The sequence below is a fragment of the Myxine glutinosa genome, chromosome 12, assembly GCF_964187855.1.
Source record: "Myxine glutinosa chromosome 12, kmMyxGlut1.1, whole genome shotgun sequence".
Classification (NCBI taxonomy): domain Eukaryota; kingdom Metazoa; phylum Chordata; class Myxini; order Myxiniformes; family Myxinidae; genus Myxine; species Myxine glutinosa.
In genome coordinates, this window is record NC_136272.1 from 88,071,880 (window position 1) to 88,087,585 (window position 15,706).

Consider the following 15,706-nt stretch of genomic DNA (forward strand, 5'->3'; position numbering starts at 1 on the left):
AGCTCCAGGGCCGGGTTTACAATGGCTCCGATGGCACCTCCGTGCCAGACCCCCATTCAGAAGAGGCCCCTAATAAACAAGATAGATTTTTTTTAAAGTGTATACATTGCGCTTTGTTTAGTTTATAAAGAGATTATGTGCAGAATATAATACTGCTTCAAAAAAAATAGGGGCAATGCCCCTGGGTGCAGGCTGTAAAAGTGCTATGAACACCTTCTCAAGGCACTGTATGTGAAATACTCAAGACTCCCTTCACACAACACACCATTCACATCAGCACCTCCTTCACACCATATTCATGATCATGATACCATTTTCAACAATACTCACTTCAATAATATTACATCCGTCAAATTGAAGTCCAACAAATAATTTTGTGAACAGGATGCCAAGTGCCCACACATCGACTGGGGGACCTGCGTAGCCGTGTGCTGTGATCTCTGGTGCCATATAGCCACGTGTGCCACAGCAGGTAAACATTTTCTCACCACATGGGCAAAAAGGTCTGGCAGCTTTAAAGTCGATGACCGTCAGGATCCCCTTTTTGCTGAAAAGCACGTTTTGTGGCTGGAGAATAAACAGAAATAAATATGTTAAAATACATAAAATATTTGGTGATAAACTACGTTGAAGGAAAGATACAAATTTAAATGGTATGGGAAGGCAGGAAAAAAATCCAAAAAGAGAAAACTTTAAAAAAAAAAAACATCCTCTTCCAATGTCAGTCAGGAGTTTACATAATATGGAGGAGATTGAAGCGAGAGGAGATAGTGAGGAGTATAAACGATAGAGTTGCAGGAAGTGAAACTTGGTTTAGCTAAATGAGAGGAATTGAAGGCCACCAGATATGGAGGTGTGAAAGGAAAGAGAAAATGGGAGGAAGTGTCACAATCTCGGTAAAGGACAACATTGCATCAAGAGAAAAGGGAGATCTGAAGCAGGGAATGAATGAAGAGTGTTCTGTGTGGATAGAGATTCGGGATGGAAGAGTTGTTTGGCATGTATAATTAGGCTCTTGGGGTGACGGAAAAGTAAGATTAAAAGGTTCATTTAGAATTCAGAAAGGATTGTGGTGGGTGTAGAGTACTTATTGTGGGTGATATTAATTTGCCAGGGATAGACTGGGTTCAGAAACAGGGAAAGGGCAGAGGAGAAATTTCGTGATCTTGCCCAGGATTGCCTTTTAATGCAGTTTGTGGATAATCCAATGAGGAGCGAAGTGTTCGACCTCTTATGAGGGAATAATTTGAATATGGTGGAAAAGGTTGAGGAAGAACAGCATTTATGGACAAGTGACCATCCCAGTGTGTACCCCAGTTTAGAATAGGTACACCGTATCCCTGCGTGTCGTAAGAGGCGACTAAAAGGGTTGGCGTCAGGAAGGGCATCCGGCCATAAAAACATTGCCTCAAAAAGAGAACCATGACAATTACAACTACATGTGGGCAGGGTACAGCCCTAAGTACCCCGTAGGGGACGCCACTCCCTCTCCTCAAGACTCAAGGTGGGGAACCCAATCGAAGCAAGGGTGGAAATCACTCCATTTATGAGGACGAAACGTCTGATGCCAGACGTGGAGATAGGTTTCTGAGGTTTGGGACGTTGAATGTAGGGACAATGACAGGGAGATCAGGAGAAGTGGGGGGAGTATTGGTCAGAAGAAGAGTGGACATATGTTGTGTGCAGGACACGAGATGGAAGGGAAGTGGTGTGAGAATGGTGAAGGGTAGGCAGGAACAGAAATACAAGTTTGTGTGGCAAGGGTGCCCAGAAGGCGTGAATGGTGAGGAAGTTGTTGTGGTAGGAGGAGACCTAAATGGACATGTGGGAAGAGGTATGGACGGTTTTGAGGGAGATCATGGGGGTTACGGATATGGTGTGAGAAATGGAGAAGGTGAAAGGATTTTGGAGTTTGCTGATAGAGCTGATTTGTTGATTTGTAATACTCAGTTCCAGAAAAAGGATAATAAGCTTGTGACAAACACGTCAGGTGGGTCGACGACAACTGTTGACTACCTGATGGTGCGAAGACATGATAGGGGGCACCTCCAGGACACAAAGGAAACACTTTGGAAACATGGTGGTGGGATGATGAAGCTGGAAAGAAGATTGACGAAAGGAGGAAGAAGTTCCAGGAGTGGCAGAAGGCGAAGGGTATGCGGGCAAAAAAGGCAGAGCATGAAAGTTATAAGGCAGCCAAGAAGGCTGCAAAGAAAGAGGTAGCAAAGGCGTAGGAGGCATGTAAGAAAATGTTCGGAGAACGCTTGGATTTGGAATAGGGTCAGAGAGCGGTATTCAGGATTGCAAAGCAGATAGCGATAGAGGTGTGATGTGATGGGGGTGAGTTGCTTGATCGATGAAGTGGGACAAATCGTTGTGGACCCAGATGGAATTAAATGAAAATGGAAGAGATATATGGAAATACTGTTGAATGCAGAGAATGAATGGGATGGCAACAGAGAGAGCAACGCAGTTTTAGGACCGGCAGAGAAGATAACCGAGAAGGAAGTTGAGGAAGCAATAAAAGCGATGAAGAGGAGAAAAGCGGCAGGGCCGACGGGAGTTGTGGGAGATATGTTGACGGCAGCGGGAAATTGGGGTGTGAAGAGAATGACAGAGATCTACAATCTGGTGGTGAAAGAAAGCCGCATTCCAGTGGATTGGGAACTGAGTACCCTCGTCCCTCTGTACAAGGGGAAAAGTGACCCTCTGGACTGTGGCTCGTGTCGAGCGATGCAGTTATTGGAGCATGGAATGAAGCTATTGGAAAGGGTGTTGGAGAGGAGGATAAGGAAGAAGGTGAAGATCGACGAAATGCAGTTTGGATTTATGCCAGGAAGAGGAACGACAGACGTGCTTTTTATTGTGAGGCAGTTGCAGGAGAAGTACATGGAGAAGAGGAAGAAGTTGTTTCTTGGGTTTGTTGATCTGGAGAAAGCATTCGATAGGGTTCCACGTGAAGTAGTGACATGGGTGTAGTGAAATTATACCAAGGTGAACCCAGGGTGTGCTCGCTTCAAAAGGGGCGTCTATAAGACCCGGGACAACCGGGGCGCACGGACACTCCAGCGGAACTCACTGTGACATAGTCCTGTAGTTTGAATGGTATGTACGCCCCTAAATGCTGCGCTGACTGTCCTCTCTATTGGACCATTGCCATATTGAATCGACCATTGCTCATGAAATACTCTGATTTTAATGCCTGTTGCATGAATGTATTTTTACAGGATGTACTTCAGATCTAAATGATATTAAACCTACCCAGAGGTCAAGTCGTGTCTGAGCTTGATTTTCACGACATTTAATATCATTTAGATCGCCGGAATGGCTGACCACAAGATGATCGTGGTACCAATTCTCGGAGCCGACTCTCAAGCTGAGGGATCAGCATCGGAGTTCACTCACTGGCTCACAACGCTGGAGAATTATTTTGCTGCTCACGAAACAGAGCCCACCGCTGCGATGAAGCTGTTCGTGTTACAGTCGAAGGTCTATCACACCGTGTTCCGGAACATAGCTCGATTTGAGACGTACGCTACGGCACTAGCCGAGCTGAAGCGCTTATACGTAAAAACACGGAGCGCTGTGCACGGCCGGCATCAACTCTCCCAGCGGCGACAACAACCATCTGAATCGATCGATCGCTACGCGCAGGAGTTGCGCTACCTGTTGGCGGACTGCGTGCAGGACGTACGGACCCATGAGCAAGTGCAGGACGACTTGCTCCGAGATTCATTCATCTCTGGAATTAGTTCTGGGGTCTTGCGGCTCCGACTCCTGGAGGTCGCGGATCTGACATTTACGGAAGCACTACGGCTGGCGCGAGTATATACAGATGCCCGAGAACAATCCACCACATACGATCACCCACGTGTCGTGGCGGGGGCCTCTCAACTCGCACGACTGGAGAGGGCTACCGCCGAGGATACGGAGGAGGACCCGACCACCACGGCCGAGACTCCGGGTGCTCCTGAAGCGAACTCCGCTTCAGGCCTCGGCCTGACCGGTATGCAAAATGTTATTTTTGCGGGAATCGGCAGCACCCTCGCTCTGAATGCCCGGCTCGGGAGGCTACATGCCACCTGTGCTCCACCAAGGGCCATTTTGCAAAGGTCTGCAGGAAGGCCGCTCGGGGCACGCGTCCCCGCGCGACCTTGAATGGGCTCATCGCGGAGCCAACGGATCGAGCGCCGGAGGGGGCGCCTCACTCGGCTTTGATGAGCCGCTCTCCTTCTCGCGGGCCTCTGGCTGCACGCCCGACCTTGGTGAGATACACCGGGCCGCCGAAACAGATGGCGCGAACGCGACCGGCCGCAGCGCGACCGACCTTGACTGGCGTTCGAACGCCTACTTCAAACAAGCGACATGCTCCTGCTGTGGAAACTCCTCTAGATGTGTGGCAAACGCAGCACGAATTACATGCACCCACTTTGGCATATGAATCTGCAGACGGCAGAGATCCTTCTCACGTGACTCGAGCGCCATCTGACGGCGGCTCTTTGTAATTACATGCACTCACTTTGGCATATGAATCTGCAGACGGCAGAGATCTTTCTCACGTGACTCGAGCGCCATCTGGCGGCGGCTCTTACGACCTACACACACCCACTCTAGCAAATGAATCTGCTGATGAGCCAACTGACTTCAATGCTCCTGCTGAGGCCCAACCTGCCGACGCTGCCCGAAGGATTGCAGCCGGCGTGGGATCCACCCGCGAGGCGCGATCTTCTCGCCCGGCCGGTACAATACCTGCCAGGTCTGCCGGCCTTGCGCAGGCCATCATTCCGCTCACGGTCGCGGGCGTTTTTGCGCAAGCTTTGATTGACACGGGGTCCACGGATAGTTTTATCGATCAGCGACTCGTGCATCAACATGGGTGGCCGGTTCTCGGGACAACCCGCCGGATCTTCATGGCCTCTCAGGGACTTCGGTTGAGCACAAAAGGGGCGTGTCGATTGAAACTTGTGATAAAGGGACGCACGTTCCCGGACGTGTATCTCATGGTATCACCGGCTTTATGCGCTGACGTTCTGTTAGGACTTGATTTCCTTAAGCGGCATGGACGTTTGGAAATAGACTTCGGTGGGCCGGACACGCTCGCTGTGTGCGCCCTCGCTCAAATGGACATGGAGCCTCTCTCACTGTTCCCCAACCTGACCACTGATTGTACCCCTGTAGCCGTCAAATCGCGGCGCTACTCTCGCGCGGACGCGCAATTCATTGCGGAAGAAACGGCCCTGCTCTTAAAGGACGGTATTATAGAACACAGTTGGTCACCGTGGCGGGCCCAAGTCTTAGTGGTGCGGAGTGAGGCCCACCGCCGGCGCATGGTAATCGACTATTCGCAGACGATTAATCGTTTTACACAGCTGGATGCCTACCCCTTACCGGGGATGGACGCCCTGGTACGCCAGGTGGCCCTGTATTCCGTTTATAGCACTCTCGATCTGCGTAGTGCGTATCATCAAGTCCCCATCTCTAGGGCTGATCGCGTCTTTACAGCCTTTGAATCAGGTCAGCGGTTGTACCAGTTCACGCGACTTCCCTTTGGGGTAACTAACGGAGTCGCTTGTTTTCAGAGGGCTATGGATGACCTCGTTGTGAAGGAGAATTTGACCGATGTCTTTGTCTATCTGGACAATCTTATGGTTTGTGGGTATGACCAGGAGCATCACGACGCTAATCTGAAACGCTTCCTCGAGGTCGCGCGGAAATATCGCCTAACCATGAATGCGGCTAAGTGTCGATACTCTCTACGCACGGTAGACCTTTTGGGGTACACCGTGACCCATGGCTCCGTCTCTCCGGATAAGGAGCGTCTGCGCCCTTTGCTCGATATGGCTCCGCCTAGCGATCGGGCTTCGCTGAAACACGCTCTAGGGCTGTTCGCCCACTATTCAAAGTGGGTGCAAAATTTCTCCGCGAAGCTCCGCCCCCTCGTGGCCTGCGACACTTTCCCCATGGGCCCGGCCGCCCTAGCGGCCTTCGAGGGCCTTAAAGTCGACATCGCTGGCGCCGCTGTCGCGACGATTGACGAGAGTGCCTCTTTCGTTTTGGAGAGTGATGCCTCAGATCATGCGATAGCGGCGACTCTCTCCCAAGGGGGCCGCCCTGTGGCTTTCTTCTCGCGGACTCTCACCTCCACCGAGCAGAGGCATTCGTCTGTCGAAAAGGAAGCGTACGCGATCGTCGAATCAATTCGGCGATGGCGGCCGTATCTGCTTGGGCGGTGTTTCCAAATCGTCACGGACCAGCAGAGCGTTGCGTTTATGTACGACACCTTACATGCTCAGCGCATTAAGAATGAGAAAATCACCCGTTGGCGTATCGAACTCGCCGACTTCTGCTACACCATCAAATACCGCCCGGGGAAGGATAACCTGGTCGCTGACGCCTTATCGAGGCCGGCCACTTGCGCGGGGGTTGTAACTTTGGAGGGGCTGCGCACTTTGCACGGCACTATGTGTCATCCCGGGGTAACGCGCTTCGCGCATTTTGTGCGCGAGGGCAATCTGCCGTACTCGATTGAGGACATCCGCCGCATCTGCCGTGATTGCGCGATCTGTGCGGAACTCAAACCGCGTTTTTATAACCCTCCTATGGGGACACTCGTTAGGGCTACTAGACCGTGGGAGCGCTTGGCGATGGACTTCAAAGGGCCGCTGCCAATGTCGAGCAACTCTCGCTATCTGCTCACTATCGTCGATGAGTATTCACGATTCCCCTTTGCTTACACGTGTGGGGATATGTTGGCTGCCACGGTTATTCGGTGCCTGCAGAATTTGTTTTCTATGTTCGGGTATCCGGCCTATGTGCATACCGATCGGGGTGCGGTGTTCCTGTCCCAGGAGGTGAGGGGCTACTTGCTCCAGCATAATGTCGCTTCGAGCTACACCACCCCGTACCGGCCCCAAGCGAATGGGCAGATCGAACGCTTTAATGGGATTATATGGAGGGCCGTCATGCTGAGCCTCCGGACCCTCGGCCGAGGCCTCGATAAATGGGCGTGGTCGCTACCTGCCGCTCTAAACTCGATCCGGGCTCTCCTATGTACCGCCACCAACCAGACTCCTCACGAACGACTGTTCCACCACCCTAGAGGCTCCGGCAGTATCCAATCTTTACCCAGCTGGCTCGCTGAACCGGGGCCCGCCTATCTCAAACGAGCGGTTCGCGCTAGCAAGTACAACCCCCTTGTTGACAAGGTGCAGGTCCTCCAGGCTAATCCCGAGCATGCTCGCGTGTTAACGGCGGATGGCCGCGAGTCTACTGTCTCCGTACGCCATCTCGCCCCATGTGGGGACGACGACAGGGATATCGACGAACCCGTCTACGAGTCTATGGACTCTACCGAAGCTTCCCCTATGGAACAACCACCGTTACTTCCGTCGTTCCCCACTCCCGTGCCCGAAGGCGCTGGGGCGCCCCCTCCGACTCCCACCTCCGGCGGCTATTCCGACGCGGGGGACTCCGGGCTTGGGGACGCCGTGCCCGGTAGATTCTGAACACAAACTGGCAGGGAAGTTCGCCGCCCCGACCGCTACGGGTGGACCGACTGACGTGGATTGACGTGACCCATTCGATTATTGCTGATGCTTGCTTGCAACCTGCCGAGCGGCAGTATAGTTCTAACGGCGGGGAGAATGTAGTGAAATTATACCAAGGTGAACCCAGGGTGTGTGTGCTCGCTTCAAAAGGGGCGTCTATAAGACCCGGAACAACCAGGGCGCACGGACACTCCAGCGGAACTCACTGTGACATAGTCCTGTAGTTTGAATGGTATGTACGCCCCTAAATGCTGCGCTGACTGTCCTCTCTATTGGACCATTGCCATATTGAATCGACCATTGCTCATGAAATACTCTGATTTTAATGCCTGTTGCATGAATGAATTTTTACAGGATGTACTTCAGATCTAAATGATATTAAACCTACGCAGAGGTCAAGTCGTGTCTGAGCTTGATTTTCACGACAATGGGCATTGAGGAAGTTTGGAGTGGAGGAATGATTGATCAGAGTAGTGATGGCAATGTACAAAAGAGCGAGCACAGCTGCAAGGATGAAGGACGGGAATCGTGGTGAGTTTGAGGTGAAGGTGGGAGTGCATCAGAGGTCGGTACTAAGTCCACTACTATTTGTAGCTGTGATGGAGGTGCTGGCTCGGAACGTAAAGGAGGGTTTACCATGGGAGTTGTTGTATGCAGATGATCTGGTGTTGATTGCAGAAAGGATGGATGGACTGAAGGAGAAGATGAACAAGTGGAAGGAATGTATGGAGACAAAATGTCTGAAGGTGAATATCGGAAAAACAAAGGTGATGGCAAGTGGTTAAGCATGTGGTGAGGTGGAAAGAACTGGGAAGTGGCCGTGTGCTGTGTGCAGGAAGGGTGTCGGAGTGAATTCCATTCAATGTACAATGTGCGCTGAGTGGGTTCATCAAAAATGTAGTGGTTTGAGAGGGTCATTAACCAGTGTGGCAGCTACATTCAAGTGTAAGGTGTGCACAGAGGGAGCTGCAGATGGAGGAAATGTTGAGTTGGATCTTGGAGACGGCACGAAGCTGGAAGGTGTGAAAACATTTTGTTACCTAAGAGACATGCTGAATGGAGAAGGTGGATCAGACTCGGCAACGGTTGCGAGAGTGAGATGTGCATGGAAGAAGTTTCGGGAACTGATTGGCGTGCTGACGAGGAGGGGAGTGTCATTGAAGCTGAAGGGAAAGGTGCATGCTGCATATGTGAGAAGTGTTATGATTTGTGGGAGCGAGACCTGGGTAATGAACGTCGAGCAGCAACGAAGGCTGGAAAGGGTGTAAATGCGAATGGTTCGGTGGATGTGAGGAGTATCATTGAGAGAGATAGTCGAAGAAGAAATGCGGGCAACGGGGTTAACAAGGGGAGATTTTTTTTTTTTATATATACAGAATTGAGGCTCGTGAAAGAGCTAACATTTATCACACAAAAGTCAAACAGACAAACAAACAAAGTATATAGCGTTCTTTTTTCTTTTTTTTTTTGTATACAGAGTCGAGGCTCATGAAAGAGCTAACATTTATCAAACAAACAAATCAAACAAACAAGCAAACAAAGTATATAAAAATGGGAGCGGTCGACAAGATGGGGAGAGAAGGGGAGGAAGCACACAAACACAACATTTGAGAGCAGGGACATCGGGAGATGTGTGGGAGGGAGAGGGCCTGGGGGGGAGACAGATACATTCAAAGTACACCACCCCCATGCCAAATAATTAAATATCCGACAGCCCGGCAATGCCGCAGTGGAGCTCCGAGAGGCTGCATTGGGAGGGAGAGGTGCACACTAATTGATTGATTAATTGTATAATTAAAATCAATTAAAGATTATCAGAAAATATTTTCTTAATCAATTGGCTAATAGCATAACTAAACCACTAATGGGCATAACTAAACCACTTTTAGAAATATAATTAAAAAAGTCATTAATAAAAAATTAAATAATTAATTGATTAATCAATAAATAATTAATCAATTAATCAATAAATAATTAATCGATTAAATGATTAATCAATAAATCCAAAATATCCTTGACAGCCACATCACTTGGTCACTGTCATGTCCAAATATTAGCTTCCCAGCTCAAAAGGTGCCCAAGATATTGGCCAAATGAGAAAGAAAATAAATAAATAATTAATAATGAAAATAAATAAATAATAATCATTAAAAAATTAAATTATTAATCAATTCGGTCACAGAACACATAAACCACCACCATTTGATCAGAATCTGTAACTGAAAAAAAATTTTTTTTTTTAGTAATTAATCGAATAATTAAATAATTAATCGATACATTGATTAATTGATTCATCAATAAATCAAAAATATCCTTGATAACCACATCACTTGGTCACTCATGTCCAAATATTAGCTTCTGAGCTCAAAAGGTGCCTGCGATATTGGCCAAATGAGAAAGAAGACAAATAAATGATTAATAATGAAAATAAATAAATAATAATCATAAAAAAATTAAATTACTAATCAATTCGGCCAGAGAACACATAAACCACCACTATTTCATCAGAATCTGTAACTTTAAAAAAAAAAAAAAAAATTGTCATTAATCAAATAATTAATCGATTAATTGATTAATTAATAAATAAAAAATAGCCTTTGCAGCCAAATCACCTGGTCATTGGCATGTCCAAATAAATATCAGCTTCCTAACTCAAAAGGTGCCTGAGTTAATGGTCAGAAGAGAAAGGAAATTTGAATTAATTAAACATGTACTTAATTCATCGCTAATAATTAAATAACTCCTCAATTAATTGATTAATCAAAAATCAAATAAAATATGTCACCCACAGGGTGAACCGTATCTTGCCAAAATGTGAAAATTCCGTTTTTTCGTCATGACGTCATAGCGTCAAACTGTTTACAGATCTGGGAAGCACTCATCAAGGGCATTCATATGAGGTATTACTCGATATGGTACCTACGATTTCAAAATTTGACCTTGGGGTCAATAATTTTCGACCTCCAGCGCTAACCATGAAGGTCAAGGCCGATCGCCACCAAAAACTAATCAGCTGAGCGCCGGACCATATACTAGATTCCCATGAAGTTTGGAGACGATCCGATCAAAGTTACCCAAAAAATTAGTGTTTCGTCGACCTCCATGATTGACCACAAAGTGACCTTGACCTTTGACCTTGACCTTCAAAATTTTGTGTGCTGAAGGGTATCTCTATAGGACTCTGATATGCGAAGTTACAGGAGTTTCCAATAATAACTGTGGTCTACAGAGTGATCTAAACGTGAAAAAAAAATGATTAACCACAAACAAAAAAACAAACATACAAGCTGACTAATACATCTTGCAAAAACTTCGTTTTGGCAAGATAAAAATACTGTTTTTGACAAAGAACTTGCTCACTATTGTGCCGAAATGTCAGCTTCCTAGCTCAAAGGATGGCTGAGATATCGCACGGACAAACAAAGAAGAAAGAAAGAAAACAAGAAAACAAACAAGTACACATACATTCAAAGTACACGGCCCCATGCCAACTAATTAAATATGCTGCAGCGCGGCATTGCCGGGGCGCCTGTGGCGCCCGGCAATACCGCAGTGCAGCTCATTGAGGCTGCATTGGGAGGGAGAGGTGTACACTAATTGATTGATTAATTGTATAATTAAAATCAATAAAAGATTATCACAAAATATTTTCATAATCAATTGGCTAATCGCATAACTAAACCACTAGTGCTTCATCCGAAGATGTATCTTTTAGAAATTTAATTAAATAAGTCATTTATAAAAAATTAAATAATTAATTGATTACTCAATAAATAATTAATCGATTAATCAATAAATAATTAATAGATGAAATGATTAATCAAGAAATCAAAAATATCCTTGATAGCCACATCACTTGGTCACTCATGTCCAAATATTAGCTTCCCAGCTCAAAAGGTGCCTGAGATATTGGCCAAATGAGAAAGAAAATAAATGAATGATTAATAATGAAAATAAATAAATAATAATCATAAAAAAATTAAATTATTAATCAATTTGGTCAGAGAACACATAAACTACCACTATTTCATCAGAATCTGTAACTTAAAAAAAAAAATTTTTTTTGGTCATTAATCGAATAATTAAATAATTAATCGATTAATTGATTAATTAATAAATCAAAAATATCCTTTGCAGCCAAATCACCTGGTCATTGGCATGTCCAAATATCAGCTTCCTAACTCAAAAGGTGCCTGAGTTAATGGTCAGAAGAGAAAGGAAATTTGATTAATTAAATAAGTACTTAATTAATCGCTAATAATTCAATAACTCCTCAATTTATTGATTAATCAAAAAAAAAAATACCGTTTTTGACAAAGGACTTGCTCACTATTGTGCCGAAATTTCAGCTTCCTAGCTCAAAGGATGGCTGAGATATCGTCCGGACAAACAAACAAGAAAGAAAGAAAACAAGAAAGAAAACAAGTACAGATACATTCAAAGTACACCGCCCCATGCCAAATAATTAAATATGCTGCAGCACGGCATTGCCGGGGTGCCTCCAGCGCCCGGCAATACCACAGTGCAGCTCATTGAGGCTGCATTGGGAGGGAGAGGTGTACACTAATTGATTGATTAATTGTATAATTAAAATCAATAAAAGATTATCACAAAATATTTTCATAATCAATTGGCTAATCGCATAACTAAACCACGAGTGCTTCATCCAAAGATGTATCTTTTAGAAATTTAATTAAACAAGTCATTAATAAAAAATTAAATAATTAATTGATTCACCAATAAATAATTAATCGATTAAATGATTAATCAATAAATCAAAAATATTCTTGATAGCCACATCACGGTCACTGTCATGTCCAAATATTAGCTTCCCAGCTCAAAAGGTGCCTGAGATATTGGCCAAATGATAAAGAAAATAAATAAATGATTAATAATGAAAATAAATAAATAATAATCATTAAAAAATTGCATTATCAATCAATTCGGTCACAGAACACATCAATCACCACCAACCATTTCATCAGAATCTGTAACTGGGAAGAAAAAAAAAAAATTGTCATTAATCAAATAATTAAATAATTAATCGATTAATTGATTAATTAATAATTGATGAATCAATAAATCAAAAATATCCTTGATAGCCACATCACTTGGTCACTCATGTCCAAATATTAGCTTCTGAGCTCAAAAGGTGCCTGAGATATTGGCCAAATGAGAAAGAAGATAAATAAATGATTAATAATGAAAAGAAATAAATAATAATCATAAAAAAATTAAACTATTAATCAATTCGGTCAGAGAACACAAAAAACACCACCATTTCATCAGAATCTGTCACTAAAAAAAAAAAAAAAATTTCTGTCATTAATCAAATAATTAATCGATTAATTAATAAATCAAAAATAGCCTTTGCAGCCAAATCACCTGGTCATTGGCATGTCCAAATATCAGCTTCCAAACTCAAAAGGTGCCTAAGTTAATGGTCAGAAGAGAAAGGAAATTTAATTAATTAAATAAGTACTTAATTAATCGCTAATAATTAAATAACTCCTTAATTAATTGATTATTCAAAAAACAAAAAATAGTTTTTGACAAACGACTTGCTCACGACTGTGCCGAAGTTTCAGCTTCCGAGCTCAAAGGATGGCTGAGATATCGTCCGGACAAACAAACAAGAAAGAAAACAAGAAAACAAGAAACCAGAGTGAAAACTGAGTACTCTCTTTCAGCGTGCGTCACTGCCGAGCCCCCTTTGGTGCCCGGCAATGACGATTTGCAATGCCTGGAGATGGCATAGGAAAGGAGCAGTGTACAACAAACAAACAACCAGAGTGAAAACCGAGTACTCTTTCAGCGTGCGTCACTGCCGAGCCCCCTTCGGTGCCCGGCAATGACGATTTGCAATGCCTGGAGATGGCATAGGAAAGGTGCGGTGTACAACAAGTACAGACAAGTACACATACATTCAAAGTACACCGCCCCCATGCCAAATAATTAAATATCCCACAGCACGGCATTGCCGGGGCGCCTTTGGCGCCCGGCAATACCGCAGTGCAGCTCATAGAGGCTGCATTGGGAGGGAGAGGTGTACATTTATTGATTGATTAATTGTATAATTAAAATCAATAAAAGATTATCACAAAATATTTTCTTCATCAATTGGCTAATAGCATAACTAAACCACTAGTGCTTCATCCGAAGATGTATCTTTTAGAAATGTAATGAAATAAGTCATTAATAAAAAATTAAATAATTAATTGATTAATCAATAAATAATTAATCGATTAATCAATAAATAATTAATCAATTAAATGATTAAGCAATAAATCAAAAATATCCTTGATAGCCACATCACTTGGTCACTGTCATGTCCAAATATTAGCTTCCCAGCTCAAAAGGTGCCTGAGATATTGGCCAAATGAGAAAGAAAATAAATAAATGATTAATAATGAAAATAAATAAATAATAATCATGAAAAAATTAAATTATTAATCAATTCGGCCACAGAACACATAAACCACCACCATTTCATCAGAATCCGTAGCTGATTTTTTTTTTTTTTTTTTAGTAATTAATCGATTAATTGATTAATCAACAAATCAAAAATATTCTTGATAGCCACATCACTTGGTCACATGTCCAAATATTAGCTTCCAAGCTCAAAAGGTGCCCGAGATATTGGCCAAATGAGAAAGAAAATAAATAAATGATTAATAATGAAAATAAATAAATAATAATCATTACAAAATTCAATTATTAATCAATTCGGTCATAAAACACATAAACCACCACCATTTCATCAGAATCTGTAACTTAAAAAAAAAAAAGATTAAGTCATCAATCGAATAATTAAATAATTAATCGATTAATTAATAAATCAAAAATAGCCTTTGCAGCCAAATCACCAGGTAATTGGCATGTCCAAATATCAGCTTCCTAACTCAAAAGGTGCCTGAGTTAATGGTCAGAAGAGAAAGGAAATTTGATTAATTAAATAAGTACTTAATTAAAAAAAAAAAAATAACCACATTTAGAGGCCATTTTTCCCCGCAAAGCGGGGGTTGGCCTTTTTCGGGGACCGTGGTTGTTGTTGTTTTTTTTGGTCCCCTTTTTGAAGCAATACTTAATTAATCGCTGATAATAATTAGATAACTCCTCAATTAATTGATTAATCAAAAAACAAAAAATAGCGTTTTTGACAAAGGACTTGCTCACTATTGTGCCGAAATTTCAGCTTCCTAGCTCAAAGGATGGCTGAGATATCGCCCAAACAAACAAACAAACAAACAAGAAAGAAAACAAGAAAATAAGAAAACAAGAAGAAGTCGGCGACTGGCTTTGGAGGCCAGATTTGAAATGTGGTTTTCCCAGGAAAGATCATGGCAGATAGTGAGACCAAAAAGCTTGAGTGACAGAACTTGAAGAGACATCATAAGAGTGTGAGATTTGTCAGGATTGAAAGACATGTTCCACTTGTTTGCCCAGTCTGTGATTTTGTCCAGGTCTGCAGAGAGTGAGGAGGCTGCAGACTGCCAATCTGAGGGATGAGGAATGGAGCGGCAGAGAGTGGAGTCATCAGCAAAGAGATAGAGAGGATTTTCAAGAGAGTCGGAGAGATCATTGATGAAGACCAGAAAAAGCACAGGGCCCAGAACACTGCCTTGGGGAACTCCAGCCTGAACAGGAACAGGAGATAAGAGAAACCCATTCAGGGCCACACGTTGACTACGACTAGAGAGGAAGTCCGCCAGCCATGCGTGGAGATTTCCTTGGATACCAAAGGAGGAGGGTTTGGTGAGCAGAGTGGGGTGCCAGACCGTATCGAAGGCACATGATATGTCAAGGGAGATAGCTCTAATTTCCTGTTTGGCATTGAGGACCTCCATCCATTTTTGGGACAGCAGAAGCAGCATGTCCAGAGTAGAGTGACCTGGTTGAAACCAAATTGATGATCAGAGATCAAGCCATTGGAGAAGAGGAAAGATTTCATATCCGAAGCAATGATGGATTCCATGACTTTGCTGATAATTGGGAGAAGGCTGATTGGTCTGTAGTTGCTAGGATCTGTTTTTGCACCTTTTTGTGTAAAGCGGTGATGTTGGCTGATTTCCAAGCGGATGGCAGATGACTGAGCAAAAGAGAGGGTGAAGAGAACAGAGAGAGGGAGTGAAAGAGCGGAAGAACAGGATTTTAGGACC

At 44.0% G+C, this 15,706-nt stretch overlaps 1 protein-coding gene across 1 annotated transcript in view; it reads right to left on the minus strand.

Annotated features, from left to right (window-relative positions):
- Nucleotides 1-285: 285 nt before the first annotated feature.
- The window catches only part of LOC144888402 (cyclin-dependent kinase-like 3), a 46,429-nt gene continuing 31,008 nt past the window's right edge, over nt 286-15,706 (minus strand). The window contains exon 10 of the mRNA XM_078766284.1: nt 286-567. Coding sequence (XP_078622410.1) covers nt 286-567 — 282 coding nt within the window. The remainder of the gene's footprint in view (nt 568-15,706) is intronic.